The sequence below is a fragment of the Argopecten irradians genome, chromosome 15, assembly GCF_041381155.1.
Source record: "Argopecten irradians isolate NY chromosome 15, Ai_NY, whole genome shotgun sequence".
NCBI lineage: Eukaryota > Metazoa > Mollusca > Bivalvia > Pectinida > Pectinidae > Argopecten > Argopecten irradians.
Window position 1 is genome coordinate 14,142,688 of NC_091148.1, and position 22,233 is coordinate 14,164,920.

Below are 22,233 nucleotides of genomic sequence, written 5' to 3' on the forward strand. Positions count from 1 at the left end.
CAATCAAACTGCATGTGACTTTGCATTTTCGTATGGTGTTTGCTAGGATATTTGCTCTGACATTGAATAGGTAGCGTTTACGCGCACTAGGCGTGGCTACATACTACATAACAATTGATCTATTTTCCACATTTTAAGATACCTTTAAACTTATCAAAATATCAAGATGTGACAGTCCTTGGTAACAGTATATTTTCTGATTTTTTGTTTATCTTACCTGATTGTACCTATACACTGTATGTAGGTTCTGGTTGTCGAGGTGGTGGCATTTTTGTTTAGCTCGGTCAGTAGGAATTCAATCAGCTCCAGAAACAACGGATTGTTGCAGCTCATTACCAGGTAACCTATTAATGAAATATTTAGATTCTTACTACTGTCCTGTAGGGGTGATTCAATTATTTAGGTAAAGGATTTAGCTGTACAAATCCTCTGAGTTCATTTAACAGCGGAATTGTTACAGCTCATTACCAGGTTACCTGTTAACACAACATTTAAATAGTTACTGCTGTACAGTAGGAGTGTTTCAATTATTTAGGTGTAAAGTCCTCTGACAAAATCACATCAGCACTGACAAGTTTATTTCTTACACAAAGATCTGTCTTCCATTCACTAGTCATATCTCTACCCCAACCTCAACACTTAAGACCAACTGAACTCTCATTATCCCTAAAGCATCAGTCAGTCTGTATACAATTTACTGTAAGATAAATTACCAATGGCGATGATGGCACGTTTCCTCACGGCGAGACGCTGACTAGACAGCTGTGGTAGTAGGGACTGCATGATACTAGGGTGGAAGCTGATCAGTAGGCCTGTAACACAAAAATATTTACTGAAATCAGATGATTTTTATATTTGGCCATCTCAAATTTCTTAGAAAAAAAAAAAGTTTCAATTGCACATCTACAATATTGTCAGATATCACCAGGCATGAGAGCACAATTACTTCAAAAAAAAATTAATGAATTGAAAATGCTCTCCACACAGAGTATAAATGCGGATATTCATCATTTGAACAATTATTGGTACATTTAATCGTGTATATATATGCCTAATTAACACAAAAAAATTAACATAGAACTAAATTTATTCCGCCTTTGGTGCATCAGCACAATCATTACTTCATTCTATATATATATAAAAGATAGATTTTTAACCTTGAAGTACTAAAATTAGAAGCTCAAACTTTTCAATGGGGCCCCCCCCCCCCCCCCCCCCCCCCCCCCCCCTGGGGCCCAGATGGGGCCCGCCACGCTAAGTAAATAACTCTGTTGTAACTATAAGAAAAATACTAAATCGTTTGCTCCTGTTTTTTGAAAATGAAAAATAATACACATATTTACTCCAGCTGTGGAGCATCTTTAATAAATGATTACTTGACAGGGTGAAATGCTCTATGTGCCTCATATGATAGTATCACAATATTATACCACCTACACCCACTTACCTCCAAAACGACTAAGTAAGTCACCCAGAATATCTAGTGCCTCATAATAAAAGTATCACAATATTATACCACCTACACCCACTTACCTCCAAACTGACTCAGTAAGTCACCCAGAATATCTAGTGCCTCATATAAAAGTATCACAATATTATACCACCTACATCCACTTACCTCCAAACCGACTCAGTAAGTCACCCAGAATATCTAGTGCCTCATATAAAAGTATCACAATATTATAACCAACTACACCCACTTACCTCCAAACCGACTCAGTAAGTCCACCCAGAATATCTAGTGCCTCATATAAAAGTATCACAATATTATACCACCTACACCCACTTACCTCCAAACCGACTAAGTAAGTCACCCAGAATATCTAGTGCCTCATATAAAAGTATCACAATATTATACCACCTACATCCACTTACCTCCAAACCGACTCAGTAAGTCACCCAGAATATCTAGTGCCTCATATAAAAGTATCACAATATTATACCACCTACACCCACTTACCTCCAAACCGACTCAGTAAGTCACCCAGAATATCTAGTGCCTCATATATAAAAGTATCACAATATTAAACCACCTACACCCACTTACCTCCAAACCGACTCAGTAAGTCACCCAGAATATCTAGTGCCTCATATAAAAGTATCACAATATTAAACCACCTACACCCACTTACCTCCAAACCGACTCAGTAAGTCACCCAGAATATCTAGTGCCTCATATAAAAGTATCACAATATTAAACCACCTACACCCACTTACCTCCAAACCGACTCAGTAAGTCACCCAGAATATCTAGTGCCTCATATAAAAGTATCACAATATTAAACCACCTACACCCACTTACCTCCAAACCGACTCAGTAAGTCACCCAGAATATCTAGTGCCTCATATAAAAGTATCACAATATTAAACCACCTACACCCACTTACCTCCAAACCGACTCAGTAAGTCACCCAGAATATCTAGTGCCTCATATAAAAGTATCACAATATTATACCACCTACACCCACTTACCTCCAAACCGACTCAGTAAGTCACCCAGAATATCTAGTGCCTCATATAAAAGTATCACAATATTAACCACCTACACCCACTTACCTCCAAACCGACTCAGTAAGTCACCCAGAATATCTAGTGCCTCATATAAAAGTATCACAATATTATACCACCTACACCCACTTACCTCCAAACCGACTCAGTAAGTCACCCAGAATATCTAGTGCCTCATATAAAAGTATCACAATATTATACCACCTACACCCACTTACCTCCAAACCGACTCAGTAAGTCACCCAGAATATCTAGTGCCTCATATAAAAGTATCACAATATTAAACCACCTACACCCACTTACCTCCAAACCGACTCAGTAAGTCACCCAGAATATCTAGTGCCTCATATAAAAGTATCACAATATTATACCACCTACACCCACTTACCTCCAAACCGACTCAGTAAGTCACCCAGAATATCTAGTGCCTCATATAAAAGTATCACAATATTATACCACCTACACCCACTTACCTCCAAACCGACTCAGTAAGTCACCCAGAATATCTAGTGCCTCATATAAAAGTATCACAATATTAAACCACCTACACCCACTTACCTCCAAACCGACTCAGTAAGTCACAGTTGCCCAGAATATCTAGTGCATATAAACAGTATTTTTCCTTTAGACAACAAATAACTAAATACAGGGAAAATATATAGTTTTATATTTATGATTTTATATTAATGTAAAAGGAAAGGAGAAAAAGTTAGCAGCCAGACAAGGATTTGAACCTTGGATCTCTGAACACTAGCCGGATACTCTATCGATTGAGCTACCTAATTATTGATAATCATCCCACTCCAATTCCACTACATCATAATAGAAATCCAAAGTTTCCAATCAATTCTGCTATTATCTAAATTTGATCCAAATATAATTACCCTTGAAGGACCAATATTCGTCAGGGTAATCAAATACCCTTGGATATCAACAAACCAGCAAGAAATAAAATGTACCAGTTTTATCGACACAAATATATAATATTTTGTCTTACTTGAACAAGTTGTCTATCGATTCTTTATTTATCTATCTCAGTACGGAAGATTTCTAACCGTTGGTCACTGGGTAATGGCCGACACAACAGGGACCTATTTTCGTCAGGGGGCTGTTTCACTCATTACCAAAATTGAGATCATTCCAAATAAATGATGAGCTTTTAAGCAAGACCAATCTTCCTTGATCAAATCTGCTTTGACAGACGACACTCTTTATGAAATCACGCGATAGGTCATGAGATATTTGCAAAATTGTAAACATGACGAAAACAGGTCCCGACGAATTTAGGGCACTTGACCATATATTAACGTACATTTGTTGTTAGGGCACTTGACCATATATAACCGTACATTTGTTGTTAGGGCACTTGACCATATATAACCGTACATTTGTTGTTAGGGCACTTGACCATATAATAACCGTACATTTGTTGTTAGGGCACTTGACCATATATATAACCGTACATTTTGTTGTTAGGGCACTTGACCATATATAACCGTACATTTGTTGTTAGGGCACTTGACCATATATTACCGTACATTTGTTGTTCTTTCTCACCTTTGCAATAGCACTGGTTAATCGTCCTGTTATCTTCTTACAGATACTGGCAGCCAAGGCCGTGGAGGACGGTGGCAGTTCACTAATGACCGTCTTCAAACCTAGGTACATAAACATATATGGATAAACATCTTCAAACCTAGGTACATAAACATATATGGATAAACATCTTCAAACCTAGGTACATAAACATATATGGATAAACATCTTCAAACCTAGGTACATAAACATATATGGATAAACATCTTCAAACCTAGGTACATAAACATATATGGATAAACATCTAAGTGTCCGGGACCATCTTCAAACTTACGTACAAAAACATATATTGACAAACATTTAAGTTTCCATGATCAAAACGTTTAATTATTTCACAGTTTTTTAATGGATCATCTTCATAAGTATACAACTGACTGTACTTATACCAAAATATGAACATCTTTTAACTTTATGATATACATAATTAAACTAGAAAATATCTCAAGAACGTAAATGTCAAGCTTTATATGGCGTGGAGATTGATTCATATTTGGATGCTTGATGCAGACAAAACAGAATGGTGTAAAATTATAAGACCTCATGTTAATTATGAGTTTACGATTTAATTAGACATATATATATATATGATTAAACACCAATTATTGTTCAAATGATGAAAAAATCAATTTATGCCCTGTCGGCGGTGGAAAATCTTTAATTATGAGTTTTAAAGATTTACACTGTTAAGATTAGCCAGTAGAAATGAATTGGGATGGCATGATGGCGTGAACCTGGTAATGTGATAACAAGTGTAACTACAAGTCCTGTTTCTATGGCTACGTATCTTTGTTTGTTTGTTTGATTAATTAACGTCCTATTAACAGCTATGGTCATGTAAGGACGGCCTCCCATGTATGCGGTGTGTTGCGTGTGTGTTGTGCGAGGTGCTTGTTTTGGGAGACTGCGGTATATTCATGTTGTGTCTTCTTGTATAGTGAAACTATTGCCCTTTTTATAAGTGCTATATCACTGAAGCATGCCGCCGAAGACACCAAGCAACACACCACACCGGTCACATTATACTGACAACGGGCGAACCAGTCGTCCCACTCCCCGTTTGCTGAACGCTAAGCAGGAGCAGAAACTACCACTTTTATAGACTTTGGTGTGGCTCGGCCAGGGGACAGAACCCAGGCTAACGTATCAGATGTATCCTGTTACCATATGCTACGTATCAGACGTACCTATACTGGAGATGTCTCGGAGCTGTTCCTTGGTAGATATCATGTTGTTACAGAGCGTATCCACGATGGTCTCCACCTGGAACTCCTTCACCTTGTTTACTAGAGGACCAAGACTTCAAAACAAAACATTCTCAATCACATAAAAAACATTTACTAGAGCACCAAGACTTCAAAACAAAACATTATACATTCTCAATCACATAAAAACATTTACTAGAGGACCAAGACTTCAAACATGACATTCTCAATCACATAAAAAACATTTACTAAATAACAAAGACTTCAAAACATGACATTCTCAATCACATAAAAAACATTTACTAAATAACCAAGACTTCAAAACATGACATTCAACATCACATAAAAAACATTTACTAAATAACCAAGACTTCAAAACAAAACATTCTCAATCACATAAAAAAACATTTACTAAATAACCAAGACTTCAAAACATTGACATTTCTCAATCACATAAAAAACAATAATTTACTAAATAAGGCCAAGACTTCAAACAAATCTGTGCAGGTTTTCTCTATTTATATTTCATTTGCAAATGGTAAGCAGTTATTTATTTCTCAATTTTTGGGTGCTTATTGTATCAAATACAGTAATTTTTTTTCATTTAATTTTAATTGAAATAGTAGTGGCCGTGGCTTGTGGATAATTTACTGAATAAAATCACTCAATAATAAGCCATAAAATTGATAATATCAGAAATTAGTTTCACCGAAATATTTACTTGAAAGGTAATATTTCCGATGAATTGAGACAAAAACAACATTTCAGGTATTACTGTCCCCTAATATAACTTGAAATATGTTTAAAGCAATTAAAACAAGAAGTCTGTGGTAATTATAATCTATGTGAAATCCTTCTCAAACACCAATATTTACCATTTCACCGCCAAATTCTGAACTTCTCCATTCTTGTCCTCAAGAAGTTTCAACAGCATTCTCACAACCTGTGAATATAAAACAAATTAGATTTAACAAGATTTTTTAAAAGTCTTCATAATAACTTTTTTACACTCTTAGTTTTATGCCATTCAAGTCTTAAATGAATTATTCAATACATTTAAACATAAAAAAATTCAAAAACATTGAAACCAACAGAAAGACAAAATACCATTGTTCTAGAACTATCTGCAAGACATAAATATCACACCTATATGTATTTAATTATAGCATATCCGACAAGATGAGTCGCAGATGAACAGTGTGTCATTTCATTCAATGGTATCCTTTTATAGCATTGTCATACATACCTAACTCAGCAAGAAGGATCATATACTTCTAATGACTTACCTTTCTCTCACTGTCATACCTCAGCAAGAAGGATGTTTTTAAACTTACTGTTTTTTCTATCATGCTGTAATTCCTGTGCTTCAGCTAGGATGTTTTTATACTTTCTAATTACCTTAACCTTTCAGTAGTGGGTGATCTCACTGTCATAGGTTCCCTCAGCACGATTTAAGGTTGCCGTTCGCATCCAGACTGATCTATTCCTCGTTACTTACCTTTACGTACTGTAAGGCCAAAACTGCCATACAACTCAGCCTGGGTCGATTAACGTCAGTTATTATATCGTGCCTATAAGGCCGCTGATCCGCCACTTCATTTAACGAGTTACTAAGCAACAAGATCAGACATAATCTACGTATGCTTTCAACTCGTCATTTCATTCCCTCTTAACGTACTGTAATGGCACCTCTATTATGCTTCTAATAAAATAACGCCATTTTAGTGTTTAAACTTTTCTTCAGACAAATTTCTCGTTTTGAAAATGAATTTCCCATTCAAAAAACGAAATGATCTAAGCCTGAAGATATACGGATAATCCTACGATTTTAAATGACTTCTCACCTGTCATACCTCATCAGCTGCAAGAAGGATTTTATACTTCTAATGACTTACCTTTCTCTCACTGTCATACCTCAGCAAGAAGGATCTTATACTTCTAATGACTTACCTTTCTCTCACTGTCATAACCTCAGCAAGAAGGATTTTATACTTCTAATGACTTACCTTTCTCTCACTGTCATACATACCTCAGCAAGAAGGATCTTATACTTCTAATGACTTACCTTTCTCTCACTGTCATACCTCAGCAAGAAGGATTTTATACTTCTAATGACTTACCTTCTCTCACTGTCATTACCCTCAGCAAGAAGGATCTTATACTTCTAATGACTTACCTCTCTCTCACTGTGTCATACCTCAGCAAGAAGGATTTTATACTTCTAATGACTTACCTTTCTCTCACTGTCATTACCTCAGCAAGAAGGATTTTATACTTCTAATGACTGACCTTTCTCTCACTGTCATACCTCAGCAAGAAGGATCTTATACTTCTAATGTCACTGTCATACATACCTCAGCAAGAAGGATTTTATACTTCTAATGACTTACCTTTCTCTCACTGTCATACCTCAGCAAGAAGGATCTTATACTTCTAATGACTTACCTTTCTCTCACTGTCATACCTCAGCAAGAAGGATTTTATACTTCTAATGACTTACCTTTCTCTCACTGTCATACCTCAGCAAGAAGGATCTTATACTTCTAATGACTTACCTTTCTCTCACTGTCAACCTCAGCAAGAAGGATTTTATACTTCTAATGACTTACCTCTCACTGTCATACCTCAGCAAGAAGGATTTTATACTTCTAATGACTTACCTGTCTCTCACTGTCATACCTCAGCAAGAAGGATTTTATACTTCTAATGACTTACCTTTCTCTCACTGTCATACCTCAGCAAGAAAGGATCTTATACTTCTAATGACTTACCTTTCTCTCACTGTCATCGTCTAGTTTGATGGAATCCTTCTGTAATTCTGTCATCAAATCGTTTGTGGCCATAAACCGGAAATCTTTGTCATTGGAGGTCATCTGTTTAACAACATCAACAAAACGTTTAAAAACAAGAAATCTTTATTTGTTAAAAGAACGAAAAATAGATTATACAGTCCTGTATAACATTGAAAGCATGCTCTCTATCATTCTAATTAAACTTATGATTATTATTGAAAAAAAAGGACATCTTGACTCGGGTCATAAAGCCAAGATACAATGTAATTACAGGTGGAATGCTGGACAGTTATTACGTTTAAGTACTTGACAAGACACCCCATCTACATTTCAACAAAGTATCTTGCATTCATATATGGAGCCTGAGAATCTCAGATGCTTTTAAGTTAGGATTTTTCTACTTTGGAAATAGCCTTAGCTTTTTATCATACTATATAGTATCCTATTGTACATGTATAGACTTCATAGAGGAAGAAGGTTGCTTACAATACAGTGTATAATTTGTTGGCACCAAAGTATGTAAAAAGGACTTAGAAAAATTAACAATGAATTCTAGGAGTGCTCAGCAGATCTAGACTAGGAACCTATGTCTTTTGTACAATAACCACTAGCTCTACCAATCGAATGTACCATTGGTACATTGTAGTTAACGCTATGAAAAAGTAAAATGATCAATCCACCTTATATACCCAAATTACAATATAACTCTGCGTGGGACTCGAATATGTTTTAGGTGTGGAATATTTCCATATCAAGGAAATTGGCCCACAACAACATAAGTGTTTAAGAAACAGGATTGGGACTAGGCCAGTGATTTAATTTGTGCCATGAAGGTATATGTGTCATTAGCTAAAATCGGTAGAACATCCAGCTAGTTTTTGACTGTTCTGAGGTTGAACGTCCCAGGTTCAAACAGTGAGCTGATTGTACAATTTCTCTTGCTGCAAAATTGACACCTAAATTAAACGCCTGGACTGATGGTATAGTAATTTAACGATGGTATTGTGCTTCTTCGAAGACAAAGAGCATAGTTGGACTGGGTCAATCATTGTAATCTCATGGTACAATAACATGCAGCTTGAAATGTAGTGGCCAGACTGTGTTTCAAACTTGGGACCTCAGAACACTAGCTGGATGCTCTACTGATCAGTGATCTGGTCAGCGGCGATCGACCCAGTCCAATTTGCAATATAGATGTATCACTGCCTCTGTCAGGGATCAACATCAGAACCCCTGATTTACTAGTCTGGTGCTCAACCGATCAAGCTAAAAGAGAAGTTCTCTCAAGCAGAGCGGTATATTGCCGCTAGCTTGTATTCACCAGGGTTACATATCCCCCCACCCCACCCTAAAAGAGAGCTTCCAGGGATTAACAGCAGTATATAAATACAAGAACTGTACGTCTCTGCCTTAGATTGAACTTGGGGCCTCTGGGTTACAAGAACTGAACGTCTCTGCCATGGATTGAACTTGGGGCCTCTGGGCTACAAGAACTGTATGTCTCTGCCATGGATTGAACTTGGGGCCTCTGGGTTGCAAGAACTGTACGTCTCTGCCATGGATTGAACTTGGGGCCTCTCAGGGTTACAAGAACTGTACGTCTCTGCCATGGATTGAACTTGGGGCCTCTGGGTTACTATTCTGCCGTACTGATCAAGTCAAAGAGAAGATCTCTCTAGCGAGTGGTATACATAATCAGACATGATAGATAATCTAGACTTTTTGAAGTTGACGGACAGAGACACTAAGCATAGAAAATAGGAATGTAAGGTGTTGAGCAGCCAGGGTCAGATGAGAAACGTCTAACTGTCTGAAATCCTTTGGTTCCACGAGTCTGTGTTTTGAATATGTACAATAACTTTGGAGAGGCCGCAAATCAAAACATAACCCTGACGACCTCGGCCCCCAAATTTGTTGCGACAGTTCCTTGTTCAGCATATTTAGAATGCGTCTAGATTTCAGTCACATTTCACATATAATAATGTATGCTGCGAGACAAATATACCGTTTGAAGGATTCAACATCAGATATATTATAAATCGACCCAATAGCATCGCGATATAAACAATAACAAGCATTCCTTCCAAAACACCCCCCCCCTTTCTCAAAGTTTGATGGCGGCTGACCGGCATGAAATCGCACTATTTCACAATGATTGACACGTACCTTCTCCAGAAGATTTGCGATGTGATACGAAACACTGGCCATTTTGAGGGTGTTCTCGTGCTTTAGTATGGCCCTGACAAGTTGTATCTATTTTCCCTTTCCCGATTAAGTCACTGAGTGTTTTCTTCCAACATCCATGCGCAAAATAGCTAGCACACTAACGCCACCTCTGTAAAAGAAGGGGGGTTACTCTAATTTACCAATGCCGAGGAGTAGAGAGGCGGGGTTTTTAAAATCTTACTTGTAGTGTAATTGAAATTTAAAAACCAAGAAAATAAGAACATGACATATTTTCTTGATGCCTGTTTTTTTTTTAATTTCTTCATGGTGTTAACACGGAGATTTGGTCGCAGTAAATATACATGTAGCATAATTGTAAAATAGGTTAAACAAAACATGTATTTCAAAATTGTCCTACTGTACATTGGTATTTAAAGACTAATCAAATACAATTATTTTAAAATGACTAAAAGATTCGCAATTTGATTCTTGTTACAATTTCCATCGATGTAGTTTGTGGAGCTTTATAAACTACCGAATCAGCTTACTAATGTTGTCTAATATTAGATGTGAACAATTAACGAATTATTCTGTCATATATGCTATGTACAAAGCCGACGAATGGTAATTCTTACCTATTAAAAACAGGAGCAGATGAATAAGTAGGGTTTTTCAATTTAAAAGTATTTAAGATAATTATTTGGGAAAAAATTGATGACACTATGCCCTTTATGGAATGAGACCTGTACTGTTGCACAATAAACAAAAGCAAAACAAATGACTTTATATGTAATTTTGTTTTAACTAAACATATACATACTTTCTGCCTATCAAACTTTTTTTTTCATTCACTCCAATTTGACATAAACTTGATGAAGGTTGTCAATATAATATATATGTAGATGTAGATGCACAATAAAACATCTATTAATGTACAAATGATAAATATTTTTGCGCTCCGTCGGCGAAGAGTATATCGAAAAAAACGATGGCTGATTTATGTCATTTCCAATACCTCAATTTTCGTCTTTTTCGCCCCGAAAAGACGAAATAAAAAAAACATTAAATTTCGTCTTTTCGGAGCCAAAGACGAAAAGACGACATGTCAAACACGAAAAGATGAAAGTGATGCATGCTAATTAGCGCCTTTAATTTTCGCATCGAAAATACGAAATTTAAGTTTTGTTTATTTTCGAAGTCGAACAAATGAAGTCGGTGATATGGTTTTCCATTCCGGTTTTGAGGCCTAAAATACGAACATGTCGAAGTTCAACAAATGAAGTCGATCATTATACATGTATATCGAATGGTTTTTCATTCTGGCTTGCAAGAACACTTATCCTTTTAATAAGGCCTAAAATACAAACATGTCGAAGTCCAACAAATGAAGTCGTTGATTAAAGTGAATAGTCGGGCAAAGAAAACCAGTCTAAATGCGTTCATTGGCCTTCCAAAAGTTCTCACATATTAATACGACGGTCAAGTTCTGCTTAGTTTCCCAGTTCTGACCATTAAAGTAAAGAAAAGTTGAAAGCATTGAAAGCGAGGCTGCGTGGAAATGTAACTACAGACATAGTGAGCCGGGAGGACGTTTTAGAATTTCCATACTTTAAATTAATTTCTTCGTGCGCAGACAGATTTTGACGAGAGATTTTATTTTTCCATTTCATAAGAAATTATATTGGATACATTCACACCATTTTTACCGACTTTAGCCATCCTTGCCCGACTGTTCACTTTAAATAATATGGTTAGAAGCTTTAAAATTATTCTATTGTACATAATAGACTGTCATTTAATATATTTTTGGGAAGGACGTAGATTCTACGATTGGTTTTGGTAATTATGAAATTATGGCTTTTCACATTGATCGGTAGTTTAAATTAATTATGTGAAAACATATCTTTTTTCTTGAAATATATAAATTCTGAAAGAAGGTATTTGTCATTAGCAAATCGAAATGCTACATATATACTTGCAACTGTTTTGATACGTGTATCAACCTGTTACTAAAACTGACGGCAGCTCAGGAGAACAAATCCGAACCAATCACAGGCATGCACATTTTTTTCTTTGAAGACTACAAAGAGAGAGAGAGAGAGAGAGAGAGAAGACTACAAAGAGAGAGAGAGAGAGAGAGAGAGAGAGAGGCCCTACTTTAAAGCCACAGTTAACCACAATGCTCTTTTGATGTGCACCAAAGGACTAAATTACCTGTTCAGTTGCCTCCAGCTTTACTATAAGATAGTACAGGGGTGTAGAGGTCGTAAGTGATCGTAACCCCTGGAGTATCGATGATGTATTGATATAAACTGTAACTAATTTTCTGACCTCTGTGGCTTTATCGATGTAGACACGTATACGATTTTGACAAAGTTTAGAGTTAAACAATTGGTTCTGATATAAACTGTGATTACATTTTGATCAGTCATTACGATCACTGACAATATCGACATCTGTCTAATCCCACATATTTACTCACTAACATAGACATTCGGTATAGACAGATTTATTTGTATACGATTTATTATTTGGGCTATGTTTTCGTTATTATGTGGGGTTTTTTTGTTCCAAAGAACATTCATAGTTTGGTTTTTACAATTTTATTCAAATCAAATGTTTATTGTTTGCCGTCTACGCGGCAATTTTTTTTTTCAAGTTCCGTCGTTTTCTGATAGAAAAAGGGAAATATGAGATTCGAAGTTTGTAAAATGTCACATACATTTTTCAACTCGAAAAGACAAGAATAAGTACCATTAATCATCATATATTCATTTCGACTTTCTACGCTTGCATTAAAAAAAAAAGACAATATTTCTGGTTTGCTTATTTTCCACATTTCGGGGTGAAAAGAAACACCAAATAACCCATCAGTCAGATTATCAATTGTTTGAACACCTGTGTTACTACACTTTTTGTCTATCTCACTTTAGATGATCCATCCTTGATATTCCATAGATTACTATCACAGCCATTATATTCACATCCTAATTATTTGAGGGGTTACTTTCACTGTCCGTATATCTACATCCTCAAAATTCCAGGGGTTACTATCACTGTTGTTATATATACATCCTCAATATTTCCAGGGTTACTATCACTGTCATTATATCCACATCCTCAATACTCCAGGAGTTACTATCACTGTCATTATATGTATATCCTGAATATTCCTGGGGTTACTATCACTGTCATCATATCCACATCCTCATTATTTGAGGGGTTACTTTCACTGTCCTAATATATACATCCTCAATATTTCCAGGGGTTACTTTCACTGTCCTTATATCTACATCCTCAATACTCCAGGAGTTATTATCACTGTCATTATATGTATATCCTGAATATTCCAGGGGTTACTATCACTGTCATTATATCCACATCCTCATTATTTGAGGGGTTACTTTCACTGTCCTTATATCTACATCCTCAATACTCCAGGAGTTACTATCACTGTCATTATATGTATATCCTGAATATTCCAGGGGTTACTATCACTGTCCTTCAATCTACATCCTCAATACTCAATGGTTACTATCACTGTCATTATATCTACATCCACAATATTGCAGGGGTTACTATCACTGTTGTTATATCCACATCCTCGATACTCCCACTCAACACCGTCGTTACATGTATATCTGCCCCTGTACCATGTTATAGCAAAACTGAAGGCTCTTTGTGCTGCAAATAGATGACACAGGTAGTTTTGTCTTTTGATGCAACGGTACATTCAAAGAGTCAACTTGTATAACTTTGATGTTGGGCATTTCTGCGGTAAATCTTTCAAGGTAGTCTCTGCTGACCTGTGCTTAGTCAGTTTGTATTTATGGTAGAATTTCCCCCTAGAATACATCGTAGCAATACTGAATGCTCAATGATGTACATCAAAAGAATTGAATAACAGTACAATGTGGTTGACTGTATGGCTTTGAAGTGGGGCATCACTCTCTATGTATTCTTCATAGGAAGACTAGACCTGTGATTGGTCAGTTTTTATTTCTTGCCTAAAATGCCTTCAATTTTACTATGACAATTAGTCCAGAAGTAGATATTATGACAGTGATAGTAACCCCTGGAATATCGAGGACGAGTTCTGTGAGATAGCAATATAGATACGTCCCATCCATGCAAACCTGCAACTTCACTATTCAAGGGATTTAGGAGTATCATACCAAATATCCTTAGCTAGCGAAATTGGCATACCGGAGAATCTGTCCTTTATATGAACTTTCAATAATAACAACAAATGGATGGTATGTATAAAACATTTATTAAACAGTTTACTTTATAGTTGCCTTCCAGATAGCCAACGTCAATCTTGGCATGTAAAAGTATTGAAAAAAACTTCAATATATTGGTTTCAGTGAACCATGTATTTGCAATCTAACATATATCCAACATGAACACAAAATTCAAAGTAAATAATGCAGCATATGAGCAAACAAAACAGGTTAAAATCGGTCATGCACAGGCAAGCAAACATATTTTTATTCTTGAGTAGCTCTGAAACTTGTTCAAAAGGCTGTCAATGTACATATTTGGCGGAATCAAATATCAGTGCAAAATTATTTTGAACATTTCATTTGTGCAATTGTATTTTCAACCATCATAAGAAACGTTTGGCACAAAACGCTCTAAAATATTCTTATATCCAAAATATGTGTGTAACTGATTTATATACTTGTATTCATTTACAGCATTATATTATATTGCTACTGCAAAGTATCTACCGGTATATGCTGCTATTAAACCCAATGTATGATAATTTGCTATATTAAAGGGACAATTCAGTCTAAGAGTACATTAAAACATGTACATATTTCGAAAACAAATAAGTTCTTATGGAAATCAAATAGTTGGTTTTACTTTGATGTGTCAGAAAATTCCACTGTAGTCAAATGTATGTGAAATCGCCATTACACATAGCTTTGTATGCCGAACCCCAACTCTTGCCTTTATAGCAAAAATTTTTTTGTCTAGATCTACTCAAATCGCTCTTACAGTTGTGTTAACATTATTAGATGCATGTTCTTGTCTAAAAATAATTTCATGAACTCCTCAGTGGTTATGTATTGCATTTGTTTAACGTGCATGACTTTGACTCGGGTACGAGTACAGCGTGCATATTGTACCTGCCTAATCGTATTGATCAACGATTTCGAACTTCAATGGTATTAATCAAAATACTTTACAATGTTGTGGAATTTGTCACTATTTCTTGTCATATGTGTCATAACGATTGTAGAACAATACATTTATGTCATATTTTGCTACGTGGTTATGTAATGAATTATCCTCACTGAATTGCCCCTTTAACATTGTCAGTTAGACTCTGCTGTACTAAAACTTTCATCAGAGGTCAAGAGGTCATGACAAGACTGGGTTTAGTCTGTGTGAGAATTGACCGATCGCCAGGTGTAATATAGCCACGCTTCGTGTTCGCAAATGCATGTGTACCTATTCAATGTCAGAGCAAACATCGTAGCATACACAAAACAACATGCAAAGTCACGAGCGGTTTGATTGACAGCTGGCGATACATCAATTCACTGAAAGAATATCAAAATATTCTTGAAAATTATCATTTAAACATTAACACCTTTTGGCTACGACTCAGTTTCTTTTCTTTCTGACATTCATACCATACATCATACCACAGGTTTTTGACCTACATGTATATATATATATAAACAGAATCCTTTATATATGTAATACCAATCATTATATAGGTGTCTGTATATATTATAATCAGAAGTCTGTGATAATAATGTTTACTTTCATTACATGTAAATAACTACAAGTACAATATCCATACACCAATACTTTGTCATTTCAACTTTTCATATGCATCCAATCCATCTGTACGCCTAGATGTAATGCCCACATTGATAGCTGACTCAGCGAAAACGTCAATGCATGAAAATAAATGATCTTACCTTTAAACGGATGTCAAATGAAAATAACCAAATTACACCTATACCTATAAAATATACTTCATCCTCAACTGTTAGAATGGCTGACACCTCAACGGCTCAGCTGCCGCAGTTAAGAAATGGAGACTACATGTATTTTCAGAATACTATAATTAGTTAGACTATTTTTAGAATGTTATAATTAGTTAAAATATTTTTAGAATGCTATAATTAGATGAATTATTTTTAGAATGATATAATTAGCTAGTAACCAATAATCTACTCCAACTATAAGGTGGAAGGCTATACTATGAGACACCCCAACTAGGGCATTAGCAAAAGACAGAAAAACAATTTTATTCATATTGATCATAACATTTTCATCTTAAAAGCAAATTATAACAAATGCATAAATATGTTCTATATGAATATAAGAAGAATTTCTTAACTTAAGTAGATCATGTACATTGAAAATATCAATTTTATCACAGTCATGTAAAAACAATTTAAAGTCCATCACATCAACTACTTGGCACCTCAACAATGTTTATACATGGCTGCAGACTACAATAAACATCATCTATGAAAAAGAAATACAAACAAATTGCATTGAAATAGTTCAGACATCAAATTATTCAATATAAAACATTTTGATATATCAGAGCTACTTCCCCTCATTTAGTTGTTCTGTCACAGACTTAATCAGATTACCTCCTCATTTTCTCCATAACTGGCCTTCTTTCAAGTCGCCAAGGTAACTCGAGTGAAAGGAAGGGAAGTAACTCTGTCAAGTGAAACATAGGGAAGTTATTTTGGTAGATCAGAATACACATGGATATATTTACTAATAACACAAAAACCTGAGTAATATCTGTTTAGTATTCAATATAGAGACATTCATATATTTATCATATATTATAGAATTATCTCCCTTTTTGGCTGGAGGGGCATATTTATGATGCATCATGAATTATCTCCCTTTTGGCTGGAGGGGCATATTTATGATGCATCATGAATTATCTCCCTTTTGGCTGGAGGGGCCAGCTTTATTAGACTACTGTACAATTTGGAACAAAACAACCTAAAGATTCTTCCTTTGAAATTTTGTTAAATGTTTTCAGCAATTATGAAGTCAGTTTATCATAAACATCAGATTCTATGATTTGATATGAGCATGTTTTGATAATGCATTTGCATACCTTTAAAAAAAAGGACACATTTTTTCTTTCAAAAGTTACTTGTAGAAAATTTCACAATAACGAAGGGTCCAAAATACAAATGTAGGGGAGTACATTTATTTCAAAGAAAGAAGCAAATAAAAAATGAGCAAAGACTAAACTTTTGTTTTTTGAATTTCAATCTATAGACTACCAGAGATTAAGATACTGTTAACCTGCTTTCTACCTTCACAAATTTCGTGACCCAAATAAATTTGCTTAAATTTATATCAATGAACTAATATCTACATCATTGATACTGATATGGTATTTTCCAGTAATTTTTTTTTTAAATCTGCAAAATGTTAATCTTTGCGAACTTGTTTTGAATTGGAAATCGCGAAATTAAGAAGTCACAAAAGGAAGTTGGTTTATAATTGTACACAAATCAAACATCTGAGATTGCATAATTACATGACGCAGCATCAATAATATTAAAGACGTTCCACCGCTGACAAATGGTATTTTTTTCACTATTAAAAACAGGAGTAGACGAATAAGTATTTTCTTCGGTTACAAAAATTACTTAATTTACACCATTACCACCATTGAAAAGTTTGAGCTTCTAATTTTACTTACCGGTAAGTTAAAAATATAAAAAATAATTAATTGCATCCCGAAAAAAATCTGTGGTATTTTATTCTATATGGAATGAAGTACTGATTGCGCATGCACCAAACACAAAATAAATTATTTTATATCAATTTTTATGTTAATCAGACATTTATATACAAGATTAAACGCCAATTATTGTTCAAATGATGAATATCATTTATGCTCTGTCGGCGATGGAGCATCTTTAAACTTATAATGATTCATATTGCAATAATTAAAGTAGTTGGTTTAATTTCATTATTATACCTCACGTATAACTAGCTAAGTATTGAATAAAACATTGTATTTCCCTGAGGCACATGCCTGTATGGTCATCACCCATATTTCACAGGGAGTTATCTCCCCTTCCGATTGTACAACAATGTCGTGAAAGACAGTCAAAGTGTTAAACTCAAATTTAAATATTTACATTTTCACTGCAATTTATAGATGCAAAATTCCTTGGGATTGCATCATAAATTGTAACCAAATGTAAATATAAGCATTGAACGTCTTTCAGTTGACATTCATAGAAAATATGAATGCCAACTGAACAGAGGCAAGCACGCTTCATGGAATTTGCCTCTGTCCAAAACTATAATAAGTGCCCATTTTTGGGTATAAAAAACAATTTGTGTCCCCGGTGGCAGTGTGATATGAATATTAATTTACTCTCAGATATTATATTTCCCTCAGGCAAGCCCTCGGGAAATATCATACCTTCGGGTAAATAAACCTTCATATCATACTGCCACCGGGCCATAATTGCCTAGTATCACATATTTTCATTCTAGATTTGTTTCAAGACATGTTTACTTATAAATCTGATATCAATCTGATAAAAATTCAGATCCTTAGGAATTCAACCTACCATTTTCGACCCAATAATTGCCCAGTGCACTTAAGAAATTGAAGCAACTAAGGGGGTGTTTAATAGAAAAAAATTTAAGCTTACCTTTCATAAAAGTATTCCATAAAGTAAGCCAAAACACAATTTGCAGAAGAAACAAGTGAGAAAACCAACAAACTTTTCAAATTTTCAGTCTGCATTTAATCAAAGTACATTTTGTAAGTGAAATTGAAGCCTAAAAATAGTGGATGGATGGGGACGCTTATTTGGTCGAATACGGTACATTCTAATATTTGACCTTTTCATCAGGGTTATTAATCTGATTACTTTGAACAGCATACCAACTTCGACTGATTCAGGAAACTTCAGGTAAATTGATAATTTACGATGTGAACATTCAAATGTTATTGTGCGAGTCACAATGAAGCAGCACACATATTTACAAACTCTAATATTTTAATAAAAATAAATAAAACATAAATTTTCATAACACAGGTCGTCTTATGTTTCCCGCCGTCGTCTGAAATGCAGCGCTGTAGTTGACAGTGAAATACTCTTCATTATTATCATATATTACGCAGGAAATCTTGCATACATGTATTTTTGGTGTTGCAACCTTATCTTAGGCCGTCAGTATATGTTTTCTGATGTTATAGATAAAGAAACCTTTACATTTGCTCCAGAAAGGAAGTGGGCCTTAAATATAAATTATCTCCCTTTGTTTCTGTTGAGGACATAACATACACAGTTAAAGTTATCTTAAAGAAGAAAGAAAACTTAAGCAAATCTTACAGACAAATAACAAAATATAAATACATACAATGAAACATGTCTTAACAATAACCTTTGTATAAAAGACAACCTTCTTAATATGATCTTTTTTAGCCTTCCAGATGACCAGTTAGAACACAATTTCACCTGTCTATAAAGACTATTTGGAGTTAAAGACAACTTTTTCTCCCATACCTGACAGGGTTATCTTACGGTTGCTTGGAAAAAGATGTCTTTTACCGGGGTAGGGAAAAGACGGTTCACACACGCTTGACAATGACGTCATCAATAAATGCGTAGATTATTGTCGAGGATCCCATGAATTATCAACACTATAAAAATAATTCCTAATCTGATATTTTTTTTTCAAATATGGAAGAAAAATAATCTTACATGGGTCTATCAAGTGGTCAGGGATATCTCAACCCTCATGAAAGATTTTGACTGGTCAACCCGAGGCTTGCTGAGGGTTGGAGGTCAAAATCTTTCACTCGGGTTGAGATATCACTGTCCACTTCACAGACTCATGTTAAGTTCTATTATTCCTTTTTAGTCCCGCACAAACATTAACAAAATATGTGGTTCATGAATTAGTCCCATTGAAATACATTTTTTAAAACTATTTTTTCCACAACCTTTTAAACCTAGAACCATAGAGAAATTTTATCTACCAATTTTATTTTGAAACAAGAAGAATTTTTAAAACAGTACTATATAAGTGTAGAGATGCTTCCTTCATGTACGGTATAAACTATGGTAGGGATAGTGTTATCAAACAAATCGTTGTGGTATTTTTGCTTCTTTTATAATTTTAACACGACTACAGGGCCCGGTTTCATGAATATTCCTTAACTTTAAGGAATTCCTTAACTTAAAATTCCCCATGGGAAAGCATTACAGAAGTTAAGGCTAACCCCTTATGTTAAGAAGCCTTCCTTAAAATCTGTAATTCATAAAATTGTGCCCTGATACAAAATTTTCATTAAGAGAAACTTAGTTTATCAATCACTTTGACTATGCATATCATTTATCAGTAAATATCTTTTGAAGATGCCAAAGATACAAAAACAATTCATTAAGTTCAAGGTCAGTCAATTTAACAAAATAAGCAACAATTTAAGCATACTGCTGAAGACTGACGATGTACCTTCTAAATGGAGTTTGTCTCCCTGATTAATAGTTGAACTTTCCAAAAAAAAAAATCAATCTACTCATATACAAATGTAAATAAGAGAGAAAAAATTCACAATACTGAAAAACAATATTTGGACACAAGCATTCACATAATTTTCAGTTTACTGCGACTGAAATGCATGTTTAATGATATGAAGTTTAATACTTAATGTTTCTGAAGCCTGTCATGGTTTTAAATTACCAGTATGAAATGACTTTGAATGGCAAATCAAAAACAGATTTATAAATGACCAGTATGAAATGATTTTGAATCTCAAATCAAAATCAGATTTAAATGACCATTATAAAATTATTTTAATTGGCCAGTCTAAAATAGCTTGAAATGACCAGCATGGAATGATTTTGAATGGTAATACTGAAATGAATTTGAATGACCAGTCTGAAACATTTTTGAATAACAAATCTGACATGCTTCAGCCAGTATGGAATGTATGATAAATTAGTTTATAATACTTGGATCCATCAGAGTTTACCGGAGAAGTGAAATAAAGGGAAGTAACTCTGATAGATCAGAGAAACTTTGTGATTTACCAATTCAAAATATTTGTGCTGGATTTGTCTAAGATATCATTTATCACTTAAAAAGTTCCGAATGTTAGTGTTTCCCCCATAGCTATCACACATTGAATGGTCAGCACAGAACATTTTACATTGTTTAGGGTATAAATATTTTGATTGGTTAGCAAAGAATTGATCTGATTGGTTAATGTAGAATTGTTCTGATTGGTCAATATAGAAAAATGATTTCATTGGTTAGTCTGGGAGATCCTGACACTGCGTACAATCCAACATCTCCTCTTCATAAGCTTCTACCTGTACCGTTGTTTCCTGAATACCAAATCGGAGTTGAACCATTTGTGTGGCTGTTTTTAGTACGTCCAGAGGATTGTGTTCAGCACCTAGGTATAAAGAGCCATATCATATAACATCCAACAACAGATTTCCTACAGTAACATATACATATATATAGTGATTTATATATACATGATATATCTAGTTTGGACTAATCAGAGAAATTGAGAAAATTTCAATTTTTTTTTCTAATTTTGACATCAGGAAATTAGACTACATCCACTTAACCCTTCATAATTTTTACGTGGATGAATTTTTCAAGAAAACAATATTGCCCTGTAAAATTGAGAAAATATCATCTCTGAGATTATAACCAAGTATACAGTTTAAATATCTTTTACCAGTAAATGTAGTTGTATTTTAGAAAGCATTTTGTCGTAGAAATCAGACTTTCAACATTTTTAGGTACTATGGTAATCCGATTTCAAACTTAAATTTTTTTTATTATAAGCAAAGCTCAAGTGTTTTGAAAATATAAACGCTATATTGATTTTATCACATAATTGACCTATCCTGTACTTATTGACAGTCAGATGTTCAGATAGGGCTATTTTATCCATAGGCAGAGACCATACA

At 34.7% G+C, this 22,233-nt stretch overlaps 2 protein-coding genes across 2 annotated transcripts in view; both read right to left on the reverse strand.

Moving 5' to 3' along the window:
* LOC138309204 (cullin-associated NEDD8-dissociated protein 1-like) overlaps positions 1-10,423 on the reverse strand; it is a 39,754-nt gene extending 29,331 nt beyond the window's left edge. The window contains 8 exon segments of the mRNA XM_069250353.1: positions 218-344; positions 714-812; positions 2,473-2,542; positions 4,066-4,166; positions 5,289-5,401; positions 6,182-6,249; positions 8,078-8,179; positions 10,265-10,423. Coding sequence (XP_069106454.1) covers positions 218-344; positions 714-812; positions 2,473-2,542; positions 4,066-4,166; positions 5,289-5,401; positions 6,182-6,249; positions 8,078-8,179; positions 10,265-10,306 — 722 coding nt within the window. The 5' untranslated portion in view covers positions 10,307-10,423.
* A 4,097-nt stretch (positions 10,424-14,520) lies between these two features.
* LOC138309794 (proton-coupled zinc antiporter SLC30A2-like) overlaps positions 14,521-22,233 on the reverse strand; it is a 33,539-nt gene continuing 25,826 nt past the window's right edge. The window contains exon 9 of the mRNA XM_069251005.1: positions 14,521-21,704. Within this exon, the coding sequence (XP_069107106.1) occupies positions 21,559-21,704 (146 nt within the window). The 3' untranslated portion in view covers positions 14,521-21,558. The remainder of the gene's footprint in view (positions 21,705-22,233) is intronic.